This window comes from Zalophus californianus, chromosome 8, assembly GCF_009762305.2.
Source record: "Zalophus californianus isolate mZalCal1 chromosome 8, mZalCal1.pri.v2, whole genome shotgun sequence".
In the NCBI taxonomy this organism is placed as follows: Eukaryota; Metazoa; Chordata; class Mammalia; order Carnivora; family Otariidae; genus Zalophus; species Zalophus californianus.
Window position 1 is genome coordinate 95,281,367 of NC_045602.1, and position 15,758 is coordinate 95,297,124.

Sequence of the window (15,758 nt, forward strand, 5' to 3'; positions counted from 1 at the left end):
AGGGCTGAACGTGCAACTCTTGATCTCAACCACCAGACTACACTGCCTCACCTGGGGACTAACTCCCAAAGAAGGGACTCAGACGTACAGAAATCAATCCTCACCAAGGCCAGGTAAGCCTCATGTTCCCTTAAGATTTCTATCTACTTGGCCAAACTGAAATTGCTTTTTGACCTTCAGACAGAATGTTTAAAGTCATCCACCCAGGAGGCAGCTGACAACTCTAATATATGCGGGTTTTAACTGCTGCTACTCAGTTTTATATTTTTAATTGAATGTTTTAAATTTTGTGCTTGCACCCTGAAGCTATTTTATTGTGAAGCATGCAATTTTATAAATCAGATTTTATAAAACCCCATGATTAAAGCCTCTGATTGTGGACAGGGATGGCTAAAGAGCAGAGATTTCAATTTAGAACTTGGGACCAGAATTTATGCAGAAAATTCTGTGAGCACAGTAGCTGCCATTCCCTGTTTTATTTGTATCCTGCTGGTTTGAACAGCTGGAAGGCTGGGAAAGTTGAGGCATCAGCAGAAACACACTTCATTAGCTTTCACGTTGGGCATAGTTTGGGGGAGAGGAGAGAAATTGTTCACTGTGTTATCTTAATATCCACATGCCCTGCCAGCAACTCATGGGCTTTATGATGGCTTGGTAGAGGGGTGCATTGGTCACAAGATGCATACTAGCAAAATTCCTCAACCTTCCTTCCCTTTGGGCCAACTCTGGTGTAAGCCCTCCTTATTCTGTGAAGCTCCCAGAATGCACTATGGGCCATGCTCTCCTCTAAATTTGGATTCAAAACCGAAGACCAGTGTTGAGTATAGAGCAGACACTCAGTCAACTCTTCCGGAATAATTGACCGATTCACCCTTTCAAAGGGGAAGAAAAGGGCTCTTGACTTTTGGGGAACTCAAACTTAGGGTCTCAACATATTACAAGAAAAAAAGTTGAAATAATCAAATTTAAAACACACTGAAAGAAGATGTATGTATTATTGAGACCTTCCTATAGTGGCACTGATTCCCTAATGGTTTTGCTATTTGAGAGAAGGAGGAGCAACATGCCTTCAAAGGCTTTTCCTTAGGAGTCTAGAAACTCTGGAAGGCCTTTGGGCCAACTCTGGTTTTCATGGGAGCCCATCAATTGGTATTTTTAAATGGAAGGTGAGTAGTCGTAAAAGCACCTGATTTCTTCATCAGTTATCCCATGGTAACCCCACACCAGGATACTCTAGAAATACCCTCTTCCAGTAACAAGTCCACACTGACCATTGGACAGCTCCTGAGGTGAAGGCTGGATGCCATATTGAGTGGACTGGCCACAGCCTGCTTACAGCCCACAGTGGACATCAGCTGAACCAGCTCCTACCTTTACTGTTGGTGTAATGTTTGCCGATGGCCATGCTGATTTCTCAAAATAGGTCTCTCAGACACTAGTGGCCAGAATTATTTTTTGTCATTAACAGCAAAGACAATTTGACATGTCAAATTCCAGACTGCTACCTGATGTGTCTAAATGGCAATTTCTGACTGTGTGGTACTTTCTTGCCCCCTGAGAAGGTAGTCACAAATGCTGGGGAAAGTACGGGTTAATTCGGAATGAAAGAAACAGTGCCCATGGGGTCCAGCAGCTGCAGCACGGAATGGCTCTACATTATTTATAAGCTCCTCATCTCAATGGTACTTGGCAAAAAGATGAACCAGCAGGTTCATAGCCATGGTGCTTACTTTTTGCCTTAGGGTATGGGAAATACTGGCTAATAAAATTCTTGATACAAACAGTAAGCCTCCCAGACTCTTGGGGGCGGGGGAAAGAACCTATGAAGTGGTGGTTTTCAAATATATCCACAAATTCTTTGACACTCCTCCCTTCAAATGGTGAAGCAGATCCCACGAGTGTGGGCTAGACTTACTTCTAATTAACAGAATATGGCAGAAGTGACAGCATGTGACTTGTGAGACCAGATTAGAAAAGGCACTGGGGGTCCTTCTTGTGCTCTCTCTTGACTCACTTGCTCTCGTGCTGTGGAGACACTCAACTAGCCCTAAGGAGAGGCCCACGTGCTGAGAAACTGAGGGCTCCAGCCAACAGCCAGCATCAGCTCGCCAACAGCACAAATGGGTCATTTTGCAGCCCCAGTTAAGTAGATGACAGCCACCCTGGCCAACCTCTTAACTACGATCTCAAGGAAGACCCCGAGCTAGAACTCTCTGGTTATGTGCTCCTGGATGCCTGACTCAGAAGCTGTAATGAGATAACACATGCTTGTAGTTTTAAGACACTACATTTGGGCTCATTTGTTACACAGTGGTAGGTGACGAATATGATATGACTAATGCAAGTCTGCAGGTATTTGATCCATGGTTTTAGTCATCTCTTAATTAGCTCTGGTCCCATCTTTGTCACCCTATATAGAAGCATGACTTAGTGAATTTTACCTCCTTTCCTGTTACGAAAGAGAGTGAAAACAGCCCAAAGCTTGGTTGCTAGGTATTAAAAAGGGTACAAGGGTTTGAGAGATTTCTCCAATTAAACCCTTAAAGCTTTGATTCCATTATCACATGAGGTTTTGAAGGGCCTTTGCTGTTGCTTCGAATCAGAACTTACAGTGCTGCACAGCAGGTTGCTGAGGGAACCCAGGAGTCTGTGATCATCAGCACTGAAAGCCAGCCCACTACCTGCCCTGCCCCCATTCCTCTTTCCACATTATCCCATCATTCTCGATGTAGGAAGAGTTTTGGCAAAGAAAACCGAGAAGGCATTTTACTTACTTCATGATGACGATATAGATGAGATACATCAGTACGAGGACTAAAGACTCCCACCTGGGTAAAACCAAGAATGGCTAGTTACAGAAAGTCACCACAGGCAGATGGGCAATATACCAGTCGATCTCTAAACATCCATACCACGTGACGGGCAGCTACACCTGGTAAGCAGGGCGAGGACAAGGCACATGTGCAGACTGGTTACAAGTATTTCCTGGTCTGCAGACACAGCTTTCAATGGGCTTTATTTTCCTTTTCTACCCAAAAGGAAAATGCTCCTTCCCTTCCATTATTCACTCACCCAGAAGTTCTGTGAGAGCACAAGTCTACCATAATATTGCTGATTATAGGCCTGTATTTATGAATCCATCCACCGTTTAATCGTTCAGCAAAACTATTCAGATATATTTACAAAGAGCAAACTAGAGGAATTCACAGGGGTGACCCACGGATTGCTGGATAGGAGGAACAAGGCATACAGAGAGAGGGAGGGGCAGGGCGGAGGGAGAAGGAGGGAAGGAGGAGGTTGGGAGAGGAAGGGGGGGGAAGAGGGAGGGAGAGAGAGAGGGAGACAGGAAGGGAGAGGGGGGAGATAGAGAGGGAGGGGAAGGGAGGGAGGGAGAGGTAGGGAAGGAGGAAGAAAGGACACCTGGGCAGGGAAGGTGCCAGCAGGAAGGATAAGAATGGTCAAGTGGAAAATGGTCAAGAGAAAGTAAAAAATAAACCCACTGGAATGTACCTTGAACTTCGGATAATTTGAATACTTCTATTTTATTCATTTTAGTAACTTCCAGTTTCAAAAACCAAGGAATTTATTTTTTAAGCTCCCCTTTTAGCTATAGAATTGAGGGAGTAATTCTGGTTTTGAGAAAAGGTTACTGGAGAATGGTCTATGAAGAAATTCTAGGTTATGCCTTCCCTTCCTGTTTTCTTCTCAAGTTCTGTGTCTAAAAATTGACCCTTGGGGAAATATGTGGTCAAATTTAAAAAGGCCGCACACAGGGGTTTTGTTGCAGTGGTGTTTATAACCCCGAAGTGCTGGAAAGCAGTGAGACAGCTGTAGGAGGGAAGGCTGGGTCCACCTGTCACAGTAAGTCAGTCCCGCACATCGGTTCAGAATCACTATGCAAACTGTGTGTGTGTGCGTATCTGGTATACAAGTGCTCTTGCTGCTACTAAGAGAGGTCAGGGGCTCCAAATCTCTCCACCTCCACCACATTTCTTGGCTCCTCTCTCAGCAAACCTTCTCAAAGCATTGCGTGCACTGCCCCGCAGCACTTCCCACTCACTTGGCAAATTCCTTGAGTCTAACGTCCACAGCCATCCATCCCCTGACACACTGGTCCAGGGCACTAGCCACCTCCATGTGCACGTGCCCAGGGATGGTTCTCGGCCACCCTGTTCAACTTCCCTGCAGCATCTGTAGGCTGACCACCTGTCCTCCTGCATGCAACATGTTCTTCCCCCGACTTCTGAGAGGCTGCACGGCTGCTTTTCCTTCTGTCATCCCCTACCTTCTCCTTCCTTCCGCCTCCTCCGTTTCCTCAGGTGAAACTCCAAATATGAGACCCTCTTCTCTTTTTACCTAGATGACGTCATCTCATCATCCTGCCGTAAACACCAGCTGACACCTCCACCCCGCACCTCTCCCCAGCGCAGGGGCTTATACCCAAGGTCAACATGGTCTCTCCACGTGGCATCTAAATGCACGTCAGAGCAGAATCCAGAATTCCTACTTCCCGGCTTCATGCTCAGTCAACTGTACCACTCCCTGCCCAGTCAAGCTCCAAATCTGGAAATCAGTCGGGAGCCCTCCTTGACCCTCACCTCACATCCCTCAGAACCCCACGTCCAAAATATTTCCTGAATTGTTGGCTTCTGCCCTCCCCACTGCTACCCGCTAGGCCACCTGAATGGCAGCTCTGAACTGGTGTCCGCGAGGCTACTGGATCATGTCATTCTTCTGTTTCAAGCTCTCCAGCTGCTTCCCAACATACTTGAGGAGAAAAAACAAAAGGTGCCCTGTCTCTGTAAAACCCAGTTCTTTTGCTTCGACCAATTGTCTGTGCCCCCTCTGTGTTTCACCACACTGGCCTCCCTTCTTTTTCACACACCAGAAGCTCTTTCCTTCTCCACAGGGTCTTTGCACTCACTATTCCTCCTGCCAAGAATACTCTTCCCTTCACTCCCTGGCTGGCCCCTTTTATCCTGCAAATGCCCGTGGAAATGCCACCTCCTCCAAGACGTCTTCCCTGCCTACTCCTTCACTTTCTATCACATGACCTTGTGTATGTTCTTTAAACCGCTGGCCAGTCTGTGCTTCCCTTGTTTATTTATTTATTCATTGCTTACTAATGCCTGTTTCAGGCAGTCACTTGACAGCACTCCTCATACTTGATGCCCACCTCAGCTATCCCATTTCTCATTTTCCAGAGACTTAGAACAGATCCCCTGACAGCTGATTCATCTTCCCTCCCTGGGGGCCCACTATTCTCCTCTCCCCACAGCACAGAGCAGCCCTCAGCTCATCTGCACAGGGTGAGACTTCCTTTAAAATCCATTTTCAGGGGCGCCTGCGTGGCTCAGTTGGTTCAGTGACTGCCTTAGGCTCAGGTCATGATCCCGGAGTTCGGGGTCGAGTCCCACATCAGGCTCCTTGCTCAGCGGGAAGCCTGCTTCCCCCTCTGACCCTCTCCCCTCTCATGCTGTTTCTCACTCTCTCTCTTGCTCTCTCTCAAATAAATAAATAAATAAATAAATAAAATCTTTAAAAGAAATCCATTTTCAGTTGCAAAACAACTCTTGAACATGGTCCTTATTGAAACCAGTGTATGTGTGGCATGAAGTTAATTGGGAAAAATGAGGCTTATTCAGTGTTCATTTTGAAGGCAGAGATACTCGAGATCCAAAGGGATGCCATGTAACTTGGATGCATTTTAACAGACTCAGGAAGGGGTCACCAGAAAACAGACCCACATCATGAAATATTTCAGCTAGGCTGAATGAAGTCCAGCACTTTGTAAACAGGTAGATGGATACTCTCTAATTCCTTTAGGCCTTTTTGTTTGTTTGTTTGTTTTTCCCCTCAAAACAAGCCCTTCTATTGCAGTGTTCAAGTTCTCTTTTGTTAGATTTCAGGGATGCCTGTGAGATGGGTGTTCTCTGCTTCTGCTGACATTTCAGGTTTGCTTGGTGGGCGCCCAGACTCAGGGCTCATCCAGTGCTTCCTCCAGAGGAAATACATGAGGCTCTGTGAGGCCTTGATACTAGCCAGCTGCTGTCCTCTCTGCTTTAGGGCCTGAGTGTTTGATCCAGTCTTGGCTTAATGCTCTTCAGAGTCCCGGGGATGCCCCCCGCCCCCGCCCTCCCCGTGCCATGAGTGTCTCCAAATGACCCCGTGATTACATGTCTCCTGTCTGCCTCCTCTCTAGTCCCAGAGAGCCCCAAGGTGAGGGCCGAGTTTGGTTCTGTGTTCTATTTCTGGTTCTGGAACAGAGCCTCACATTCAGGAGGTGTTTAGGAAACAGTGGTGGAACTGGACAGATTCCACATGCAGACCTCTAAAGTCATACAGCTCTTGTCCCCCTTCTCTCCCCCGCTGACCCAGGGACACTTCTCCACCTGCCTCTCCTGACCACAGCTCATCCACTGTCCTCCAAGGATCTGGTCTTGTGGCATGATCTGGGTTTGTTCTTTCCCTTCCCACAAACTTCCATTTGAAACCACCTTCAACTGGCCCCTGGTTCTCCTGCCAAAGATTGTTCTTTCCTGTATTGGGAGGCTTATTTCCTGTTCCTCCCCATTCTCACCCAAAGGGCATGGCTCTGCTTTCCTAACTGTGGTCCAGAACACTCAATGCTGGTTCCAAGTGCCACACAGGTAAATATTCTGCAGGTCACGTCCCCAGGCTCTCTTTTCTCTCCCAAAGTTACAGCTTGAGGTTCAAAGAAGAAACAAGAATATCAACCTGGATCTTTTTGTTTTCTTGTCAGGGCTTCAGACTCACTGAAGATACAGTCTAAATTCCTTCTGGCAATATGGTGGGCCTTGCTGAGCTGTCATTATGGATTCAGGTTGAACATCCTTCATACTTGGTGGATCTCTGATGCTTTCTATTTTAAATGTCTTTAGGGGTAGTTATCTAACTGAAAAGCACCAAACATATATTCACCTGCCTTTTGTTTGCTAATAGAAGCCTACAAGGTTGAGACAGCAAATGAGGACTGCTGGATCTGAAGGAGGGTGGGTCCATCTCCAGGATAAATAATGATCGGTCTAGAGTTGTAATTCTATCCCACCTGGCCATGGTGGGGACCAAGGAGATATAAGGTGGAAAGGTGTTCTTCCTGTTTCATCCTTCCTGCCTTCAATCCAAACTTGATGCTTGGGACTGCAGCAGGCCTCCTGGGACCATGAGGGAGAGGCCAAGAGAAATGCGGAGCCATCATACCACCAACAGCTGGGGTACTTGTTATGTAAGAAAAATAAACCACCGTTTCTTTAACCCACTGGAGCTGGTTTTCTGCTGTAAAAGCCTTTTGCCTGCCCTTCCCTGGATGCTTGAGATCTGCTGCAGAATGCTGATTCAGGAGTGGTAAAGGCATCTGAGCTGTGGATGATGGGGAAGTCTTGCCCCTGTGTATTGTACTCGACAAGGCTCCTTTAGTCCTACAGAGTACTCTCGTTTCAAAAGATACACAAGTGAATTAGTTTGCTTTTGAGGATTTGGGATGACTCGGTTACCGCCCTTGAAATCGCTAAGACATGATGGAATGTTCTACAACAAGGAATGGAATTCACTGTTAAAGGTATTTGTGAAGTATTGCTGTGTTTTAATTGCACAGGTTGAAGAATCTGGCGTTAAAGGGAGAAATCAGAGAAGTCAGCTCCTAGGCACACCCTTTCAGCAAAACAAATGCTTGTGGTTGGCGGAGTATGAAAAATACCCAGTATTTTCGGTGGACAGTGAAAAATACCTTAAAGTTCAATATATTTTGCATTTAAATGAGGAGCTGAGATCCCTGGAAGTCCCAGAGCAGTTATGGGCCAGTGGTGCAGACTTTAATCTCTCGGCCTCACTCATGTGAAGAATGTCCTCCGTCAGCACATCCACATAATAACAATAGTTACGTAACAGGCCAGCAGTCTGGGAATGATGTCCTGGTGCCCTGAAGCCTCCCCCTTGTTCTTCCCTGCAGCTACTCCTGTGCATGAGTTAGGATTCTAACCCAGCCCAGGCTGGAATGAAACATACTTGGGAATCTGCAACTCATTCATTCATGGCCTTCCTATCTCCTTCTCCACGTGGGAGCCTCAGTGCTCAGGCTAAGGGCCCAAGGACCTCAGACTCTGAGCCCTTCAGCGCAGGCCCGGGGTTCTAACCTCGTAACATCCACAGGAGATTTGGCCTTTGGAATGCAGAGGAAACAGTCTCTCCCTTTCTTGATCCACACCATCTGAAAGATCCTAAAAGACATTTTGAGGACTGAAATAGGCCGGCTTTCATCAGCAAAGCCAGGGAGGTAGAGAAAAGAGAGAGCTCTAAGAAAAACCAACACTAAGCCACCATAGCTATCCCTTCTTAAGGTTTTCTGTGCAAAAACAGCAGAAAAATTTCCAAGATCGACTGCAATCATAACTTGTCTTTATGGCAGTGTTGTGAGCTAAGAGCAGCAACACTGAGCAACACGTAAGCATCTACTATTTGCTAAGGCAGAGCGGTGGCATGCCATCATTTGGAGTGAGAACAGTTTTGTAAGTTTTCTTGTGCTGCACTTCATCCCTAAGGACATGGTGGGAAGATGTCACCACTCTGCTTGGCGACCTTGTCCAGGCAGATCCCATGAAGAGCTTCTCCCTGACCTCTGACCTGACACCCTAATCCCTTTTAGCCTGCTGGTCCAGGCTTCCCAAAGAAGACCTTCTTGTTTTGTAATGGGTTGATATATGGATGATGATTCTTTTTTTTTTTTTTTTAATTAATTTATTTGACAGAGACAGACACAGCGAGAGAGGGAACACAAGCAGGGGGAGTGGGAGAGAGAGAAGCAGGCTTCCCGCGGAGCAGGGAGCCCGATGCGGGGCTCACATCCCAGGACCCTGGGATCATGACCTGAGCCGAAGGCAGACGCTTAACGACTGAGCCACCCAGGCGCCCCATGGATGATGATTCTTAAAGCAAGTTCTCCTAGTGGCCTCCTTGCCCCTCCTGGACAGAGGAGAGAGAGTTGGCAAAACTACACTTTAATACCTTGGCATGGTGAATTACATTCACCATCAATGGGGCAAGTTCCTCTACCATGCCCAAATTCTGAAAATCAGAGATCCTAAGACAAAGAGCTGTCACTCCCACAAAGGGCTAGTGCGCATTTTGCCAAAGGCTCACTCTTAGCTTTAAATAATACCACAAAAGTTGGTCTACTTACCTAGCTACACTGCCACACTATCCCTAAGATGCTATTTCATATTTCTCTATATCTACAGATCAAATATTTGAGAAAAACGAAGCAAGAATGCACAATGCACCCAATTTCTATTTCTATTCCAAAGATATCTGACTTGCTCAAAACCCACCTGAGAAATGGGGATTTGGATAGTTGGCCCAAACACAAATGTTCCCATAGACGTAACCTGGCTAAAGTTTTGTATCTATCAAAAAAAAAAAAAAGTCACTGATTTTTCAGAGATCGAAGATCGTCGTAAATGTCAGGCAGAACTTTAATGGGTTAAGGATAACGGAAGTGCCTCCATTTCTGGTTCCTGAGACATACATGGCATATTTGGAATATGCCAACGCGGTCTGGATACGATTTGTAAAGACCAGTCAAATCCTAACCAGGACCCAGCAAATGACTGACTGCAGGAGGCCAGCTAAGTTTGTCACTAACCTGGGTGACAAAGACAGTGGGATATTAGCCTCCCAAAGGAAGGCCACCACCCCAGCCCAGGGGAAAAGGTCTCTGCTCTGTGAAAGCTAATCTAATGTCTTTGTTGAGGTCCACAGAGGGGTCCCAAGAGGTGCTGGTTGTTCCAAGCTGCCCTGACATTCCCCTTTCTTTCTAAACCCTGACTGGTCTTCCATATATTCGGCTCCGCAACACAGCCAGGGGAAACTGGAAGGGAAAAAGAGGCACTTACCAGGAAACTTGTTCGTCATAAATGAACTGTAGAAAAAATAAAAAGGACAGACTATTAGACACGCGCACACACGTGCACGCAAGGTCCGCGCGCGGGTGCGCGCGCGCGCGCGCACACACACACACACACACACACACACACACACACACACTTTACGACTGCACGTTGTCCCCCCCCACGTAGCCTGCTTGGCGAAAATCAGGCTGCGGCTGGCCTGCAACATGAAGAATCTGCAGATAAACTTCCTTCTGTGCTGGTTCTGTTTCTGGCTAATGTTAGTGGAAGGAGGTGCTGTTGGCAGGCTGGGGCGGCACGCTGTGGAGGGGAGAAGCACAGGGTCATCCCTTCCTTTCTGCAACTTCTGTCCAACGGTGGAGGGGCAGAGAAGCACCACCACCCCTCTGTGCAGAGCACGATGCGCTGTCGAATTTTAGATCTGGAAGGGGATAGGGGAGCCTGGCAGGTGCTTCCAAACATTAGCCACTTGGGGGCCACCTGTAAGACGTCTGCATGTCTCTGGGCACTCTACAGCACCTTCAAGCTTTTACGCAAGCCCTCGGATTTCTATGTACTCAATATTTTTCTTTCGGTTGACCTATTTGTTTCCTTAAAAGAATTGACTTTCAAAGAAAACTCTGCATCACACCCAGAATCAGAGACTCCACTCCGCTTGCCGCCCTCTGCAGAGGGTGGGAAGTCAATGCAGTGATGACAGTGATTGCACATCCCAGCGGGGCACCGCGGGCTGCCCATGCCCTGGGCCACAGACCTGCCCTTTTGTTCAAGGAGATTCGCAAGGGTCAGAGGCTGCTGGAAAGACGGAACAGTGCCAAACTGACATTCCCTGCCCACTTAAGCCAGAGCCCAAATCCCTTCTCACTTTCGGGGGGAAAGTGGTGTCATCCTGGCCCTTTGATTTGTACGGGGAAATGGAGCCACAGAGAACATGAGGAATTTTCCTGAGGGTGCTTATTTAGCTGCAGAGTTGGTTCTAGAACTCAGGCCTGGCTCTTAAGTCTTCTTTCCATGACACATCGATGGCACGCTGTTGAAAACAAGTGGAAGCTGAGGGTTGCTTCATAGCTCGCTCTTTCCTCCTTCACGGGATATGACTGCTCTGGGTACGACAAGCTCTTAGCGCTTTTCTTTTGGGGCCCGTGGCCCTCTGGAGACTCCAAGGCAAAAACCTCTGGGTGCAAGGGGTCATTATGGCATGGAGATTGTAAACTCAACCAAAGACGTGGGCATTGCTTCAGTCCCTGGAGATGATAATAAGCAGCAGCTGTGAGACATGGAGAGAAAGCCGCACAGCTGAGCAGGTGTGGCTCTGAAGGCACCAGAAAGGACCTCTCTCCAATTATCCCAAAGCCGCAAAGAGAAGATGAGAGGAAAGGGGACCCACTTATTTGTAGCTCACACTTCCTGACAAGACATTGAAGAAGACGTTGGCTTCAGCAGCTTTGTGACTCTTGTTATCAGATTCAACAGGTTGACATTTGGATGAAAATGTCAAGTCAGAATGGGAAGATAATTAAAGAAATAAAGGAAACCATCCCACGATCCAGGTTGGATGGTATGCAGTCCACCCGGAAGGCATTCACGGATCCTTTTGTACCATCCCCAGCTTAAAAAAAAAAATCGTCAAGAAATCAGGGAACAGAACAAATGATTTAAGGTGGAAAACGTTTCTATTAATAGAAGTTAATTTAGCATCAGTCTTGAGCATCGTGCTGGAGCAATCAATTCATGGCCGCTTAAGAGAACACGAGATACTGGTAAAGACTTTATTAAAGCGCCAATTTAATTTTCGTCTATCAGGGAAGGCAGGTGATACCCTATAATATAAAAGCAGCTTTCAGGAAGCCCTTATTCTATGCCATCTGAGTGACAGGTGGGGGCACAGATCAATGGGTCTTTAGCGATTATTTCACTGATCATATCAATGGGGAAAAATCAGCATAGGCTGAACTGTGCAAAGGATCCCAAAATGAGAATGAAATTTACAGAGGACACAATAAATCAGGAAATAGTGGGGTCTGGACTAGATACACAATTAAGGACAGAACATCATGAGTCTGAAGCTTAGGTAGAGGCGGTGGCCAGGGAAGTCGGGGGTGGGAATAGTGGTGAGGGAGGCGGGCAAAGACAACTGCCCATGGTCTCCCTACAAGTCTTAACAAATGCAGATGATCTGGAAGCCTCCACATAACTGACGCAGGGGCGCTCCCTCACTGACCACTCAGAGTCAGAAGCCCTCAGCTGCCCGGTGGCTAATAAGCAAATACCGCCTGGAATTTACCTGACTTCTTCTAGAGGACTGGGAGGAAAAATGAGAGGACTCAAAAGAAGAACAGTAAAATAGAGAAAAGGAACTAGAAGTCAGGCCTTTAAGGAAATCTACATGGAAACAGGACTGCTGGTGGTGGGAAAGGAGGGGATGGTGAGTTATGAATGCGTCTGGGCCTTGCTGGTGGCACCTGCATGAGGCCGAGCCGCTGATCATCCCCCACTCAGAAGACCGAGAATGAGCAAACCGACACTGCTCACAGAATGTTCCTTCTGGTTCCTGGACCACCCTGGCGGAATGCTGGGGTTACTCGGTCTGAAAAGTCCTAAAATGACAAGGACAGGCGACTTTCTCACTTGATGTTGCTGATGGTTTCAGGGAACGGATCTGTTACTTTGCTAAGATATTATTTTATTTTATTTTATTTTATGACAAATGTTGCATATCCTTCTTTATTTACATGTTCTATCTGTGGGTAAAAGAAGACGAAACAACTGTCCCACTCCTTACAGCAGCCTTAATAGGGTAGAAAACCCCCGGAAATCATTTATATAGTTACTTGTCAGAAACAAGAAATTGGGCCCCCACTTCCACCTGGTAACCACTAGGTGGTGCTCACGTCCTACCCTCCGCCTGTCCACTCTGCCAAGGCTGTGAGGGCGATTGGAAGGAAGTCAGATCAAGTCCATTTCAAGGCTCCATTAAACCTCCTGGGAAGAGGGTAAACACCTCAAGACATAGGGCTTCCTAACGGAGTCTTCAGCCCACGTTCTGGAGGCAGGACACGTTCTGAGTTGGGGACAGGCAGGTCCCTCAACTCATGCCACCACTCAAACCCCAGGACATGCTGCAGTTGAGGGACCTCCTGTGTGGACTTTGGAACTGACTCGCCCTTATCTCAGTTGGGTTTCTGAAAACAAGTCTTGCTTGGGAAGGTAGCTCTTTGGCTTTGCTGGTTGTGTTTGGTGCTGCCCCCTGTGACCACATGCGGGTGGTGCTAACTGGTATCTGGGCCCCAGATTTGCTGCACACAACTGGTCAGGGGACCTGCTCTCTGACTCCAATATGATTCATCCAAAGCTACCCCTCTGGCTTCACCCTTAAGCTTTCCACGTGTTCCACAGACAAGCTAAACGTGAACATACAGGAGCGAATTTGAATACAACAACAACAACAACAACAACAACAACAAACCACTCTTTTCCTTCAGGCCTCAGAGAAACAGTTGGGTACCATGGAAACCAGCTTTCAGCCCTGGTGTCTCCTCTAGAATTCTCCTAAGAGAGACAGGCTTACATCAGGCAGGTGAATCCCTGGATGACCAAGCGTCCCAGGGAACTGTTAAGGAAGTGGCCTGCTCAAGACGGAAGAGCAGGGAAAACACGGTCCAGCAGTCGCCCTGGTGTGTGGGCAGCAGACAGCCGGGCTGGCTTCTGAGCAGGGAGGCAGGTGGCTGTCCCCACATTGCGTGTCAGTCCATGGAGTGGCTTACTCTACGCTGCAACCATGGAGCAGAAGCAGGCGCACTGAAGAACCTACGATTTCCATAGCTTGTGTTATAATCACTGGCACCATTAGAATTTTAAGCAGCAAAAGTAATAGGAGACAATCAACACCACCATTCTCTTTCAAGACACTAAAATCCTCAAAAATCGTCCCTCCCTAGCTGGAAATGGAAACTGCACTCCCCCCTCCCCATCCCCCCGACTTCTCACTCAACAGCATGGAGGCTCCCTCATGAGATGTGCCCAAATGGGATTTCTGACTTCCTCAGCTCTGGGGACTGGGGGTGCAGATGGCGTTCCTTCTGAGGAGAGGAATCCAATGGAATGCACTGGAAAGCTGCTGTTAAGCACCAATATGGTTTACACTTGAAAGTTAGACAGGAATTTCGACCTTGGGATCTCTAGCCGGGCCACGACAGTGGTGCGGGCTGCAGGAGGGTAGGAGATAAGGACTACCTCAAAGCAGGGCTTGAGCAGAGCTGGTCACCTCACATAAATATGAAGAGGCAGGTTACGGGATGAAGGAAAGCAGATAAGGGGATGGATTTAGGATACAGGGGAGGATAGTTGCCAAACCCAAAGGGCTATATTTGCTGAGCGGTGCGAAACCAAACACAGGCATATAACTGAAACCTCCAAGTCATTTTCCTTGTGAGAGAGAAGAGGATCCTCTGTGCATCCCTCCGTCTGCCTGACCCACGTCCCTGCTCCAGGACCAAGCGCAAGGAAGGCCCAGCTTCCTGGTACACCCCAGCAGCCTTTAGGGCACGGCCTTCTTTCTCTGAGTGGCAGGGATAAGGACACAGGCGACCCTTTGTATGACCACAGCTGACTTGTTCAAGGAACTTAAAAAATTCTCACCTTCATTCCCTCTGAGACTCTTCTAGCTACCGTGGTTAGTTCTCGCTTTCCCAGAAGGAGAGCTGAGATGTAACAAAGGGGTACCATGAATGTCGCTGAATCAGAGAGAAGAGGCTAACTCCCTGCAAGGAAGGGGTCCAAGAAGGGAGGGTGGTGAGCCAGAGGGGCAGGGCCCTGGATGGAGGCCAGCGTGAAGGTCGGGGGGGGGGGTGGGGAAGGACCGTCATCAACTACCGTGAGATGTCTTTCTCTCATGGATAGGGTGACATAAGAAGATTCTGGATCATTTACAATCAGCGGTCTTAAGGAAAGAGGAATCAGGAGGGGGAAGGCAGAAGCTATTCCCTTCAGTCTGAACATGTGAAGTTAAGTGCAGGAGGCATGCCTCTCTACTGGTGGACTGCACAGCAGGCGAGGGTAAATCAGGATGATTTCAAAGATGAAGAGGCAGATTTTACTGGAGGGGAAATCCGAATTCTTTGCCAGGGCCGGGAGGTGGGGGAGGGTGGAGATGTACCATTTTAGATACCTGCTCTGGCAAACCTGAGCTATTGCAGCTCCCTGACCCTGGGCAAATCCCTGAATTTCTGGGGCCTCAGTTTTGCCATCTATAAAATGGGACTCATGTAATTAGCTAGCTGGCAGAGTCGTGAGTATTGAACTAGAAGTTCTTCATGGACAGACCCAGGATCGTGCCCAGGCCTGTAGTAAGTACCGAGTCTATGCTGGTTAAAACTCGGGGATGCCTGTGAGAATGTGCATATGTTTTCTCTGGACGGATCTGCTGTCTACAACCGTGCTATCTGGTATGGTGTGCACTAGCTGCACGTGGTTACATAAATTTCAATTAAATTAAAATTCAGTTCCTGGTTTCATTCCCTGCATTTCAAGAGCTCAATAGCCACATGTGCCCAGTGGCTACACAACTGGATGGTGTCGCCCAGGCCACCTCTGGTGGCTGGGCCAGCTAAGTTGTCTCTCTCTGTCCCCGCAAAATCACTCAAGAGGGGGGACTGCGATCAGCCCCCTGGAGGAAGAGAGGGAAGCGTTACCTCGGAGGGGCCTTGCCACTGTGCCTGTGCTCAGGGGGCCCCGAGGGCCCCCAACTGGTGCCAGTGGCCCACCTGGTCCCTCTCGGAGTAGCCAGCATTCCTGACTCTGGATCTGTGAGCCAGTTCAGCGATCCGAACCTGTCTC

At 48.0% G+C, this 15,758-nt stretch overlaps 1 protein-coding gene across 1 annotated transcript in view; it reads right to left on the bottom strand.

Moving 5' to 3' along the window:
• The window catches only part of SLC24A3 (solute carrier family 24 member 3), a 492,589-nt gene that overhangs the window by 39,561 nt on the left and 437,270 nt on the right, over positions 1–15,758 (bottom strand). Inside the window, exons 8-9 of the mRNA XM_027623076.2 lie at positions 9,909–9,934; positions 2,775–2,828 (exon numbers count right to left, since the gene is read on the bottom strand). Coding sequence (XP_027478877.1) covers positions 2,775–2,828; positions 9,909–9,934 — 80 coding nt within the window. The remainder of the gene's footprint in view (positions 1–2,774; positions 2,829–9,908; positions 9,935–15,758) is intronic.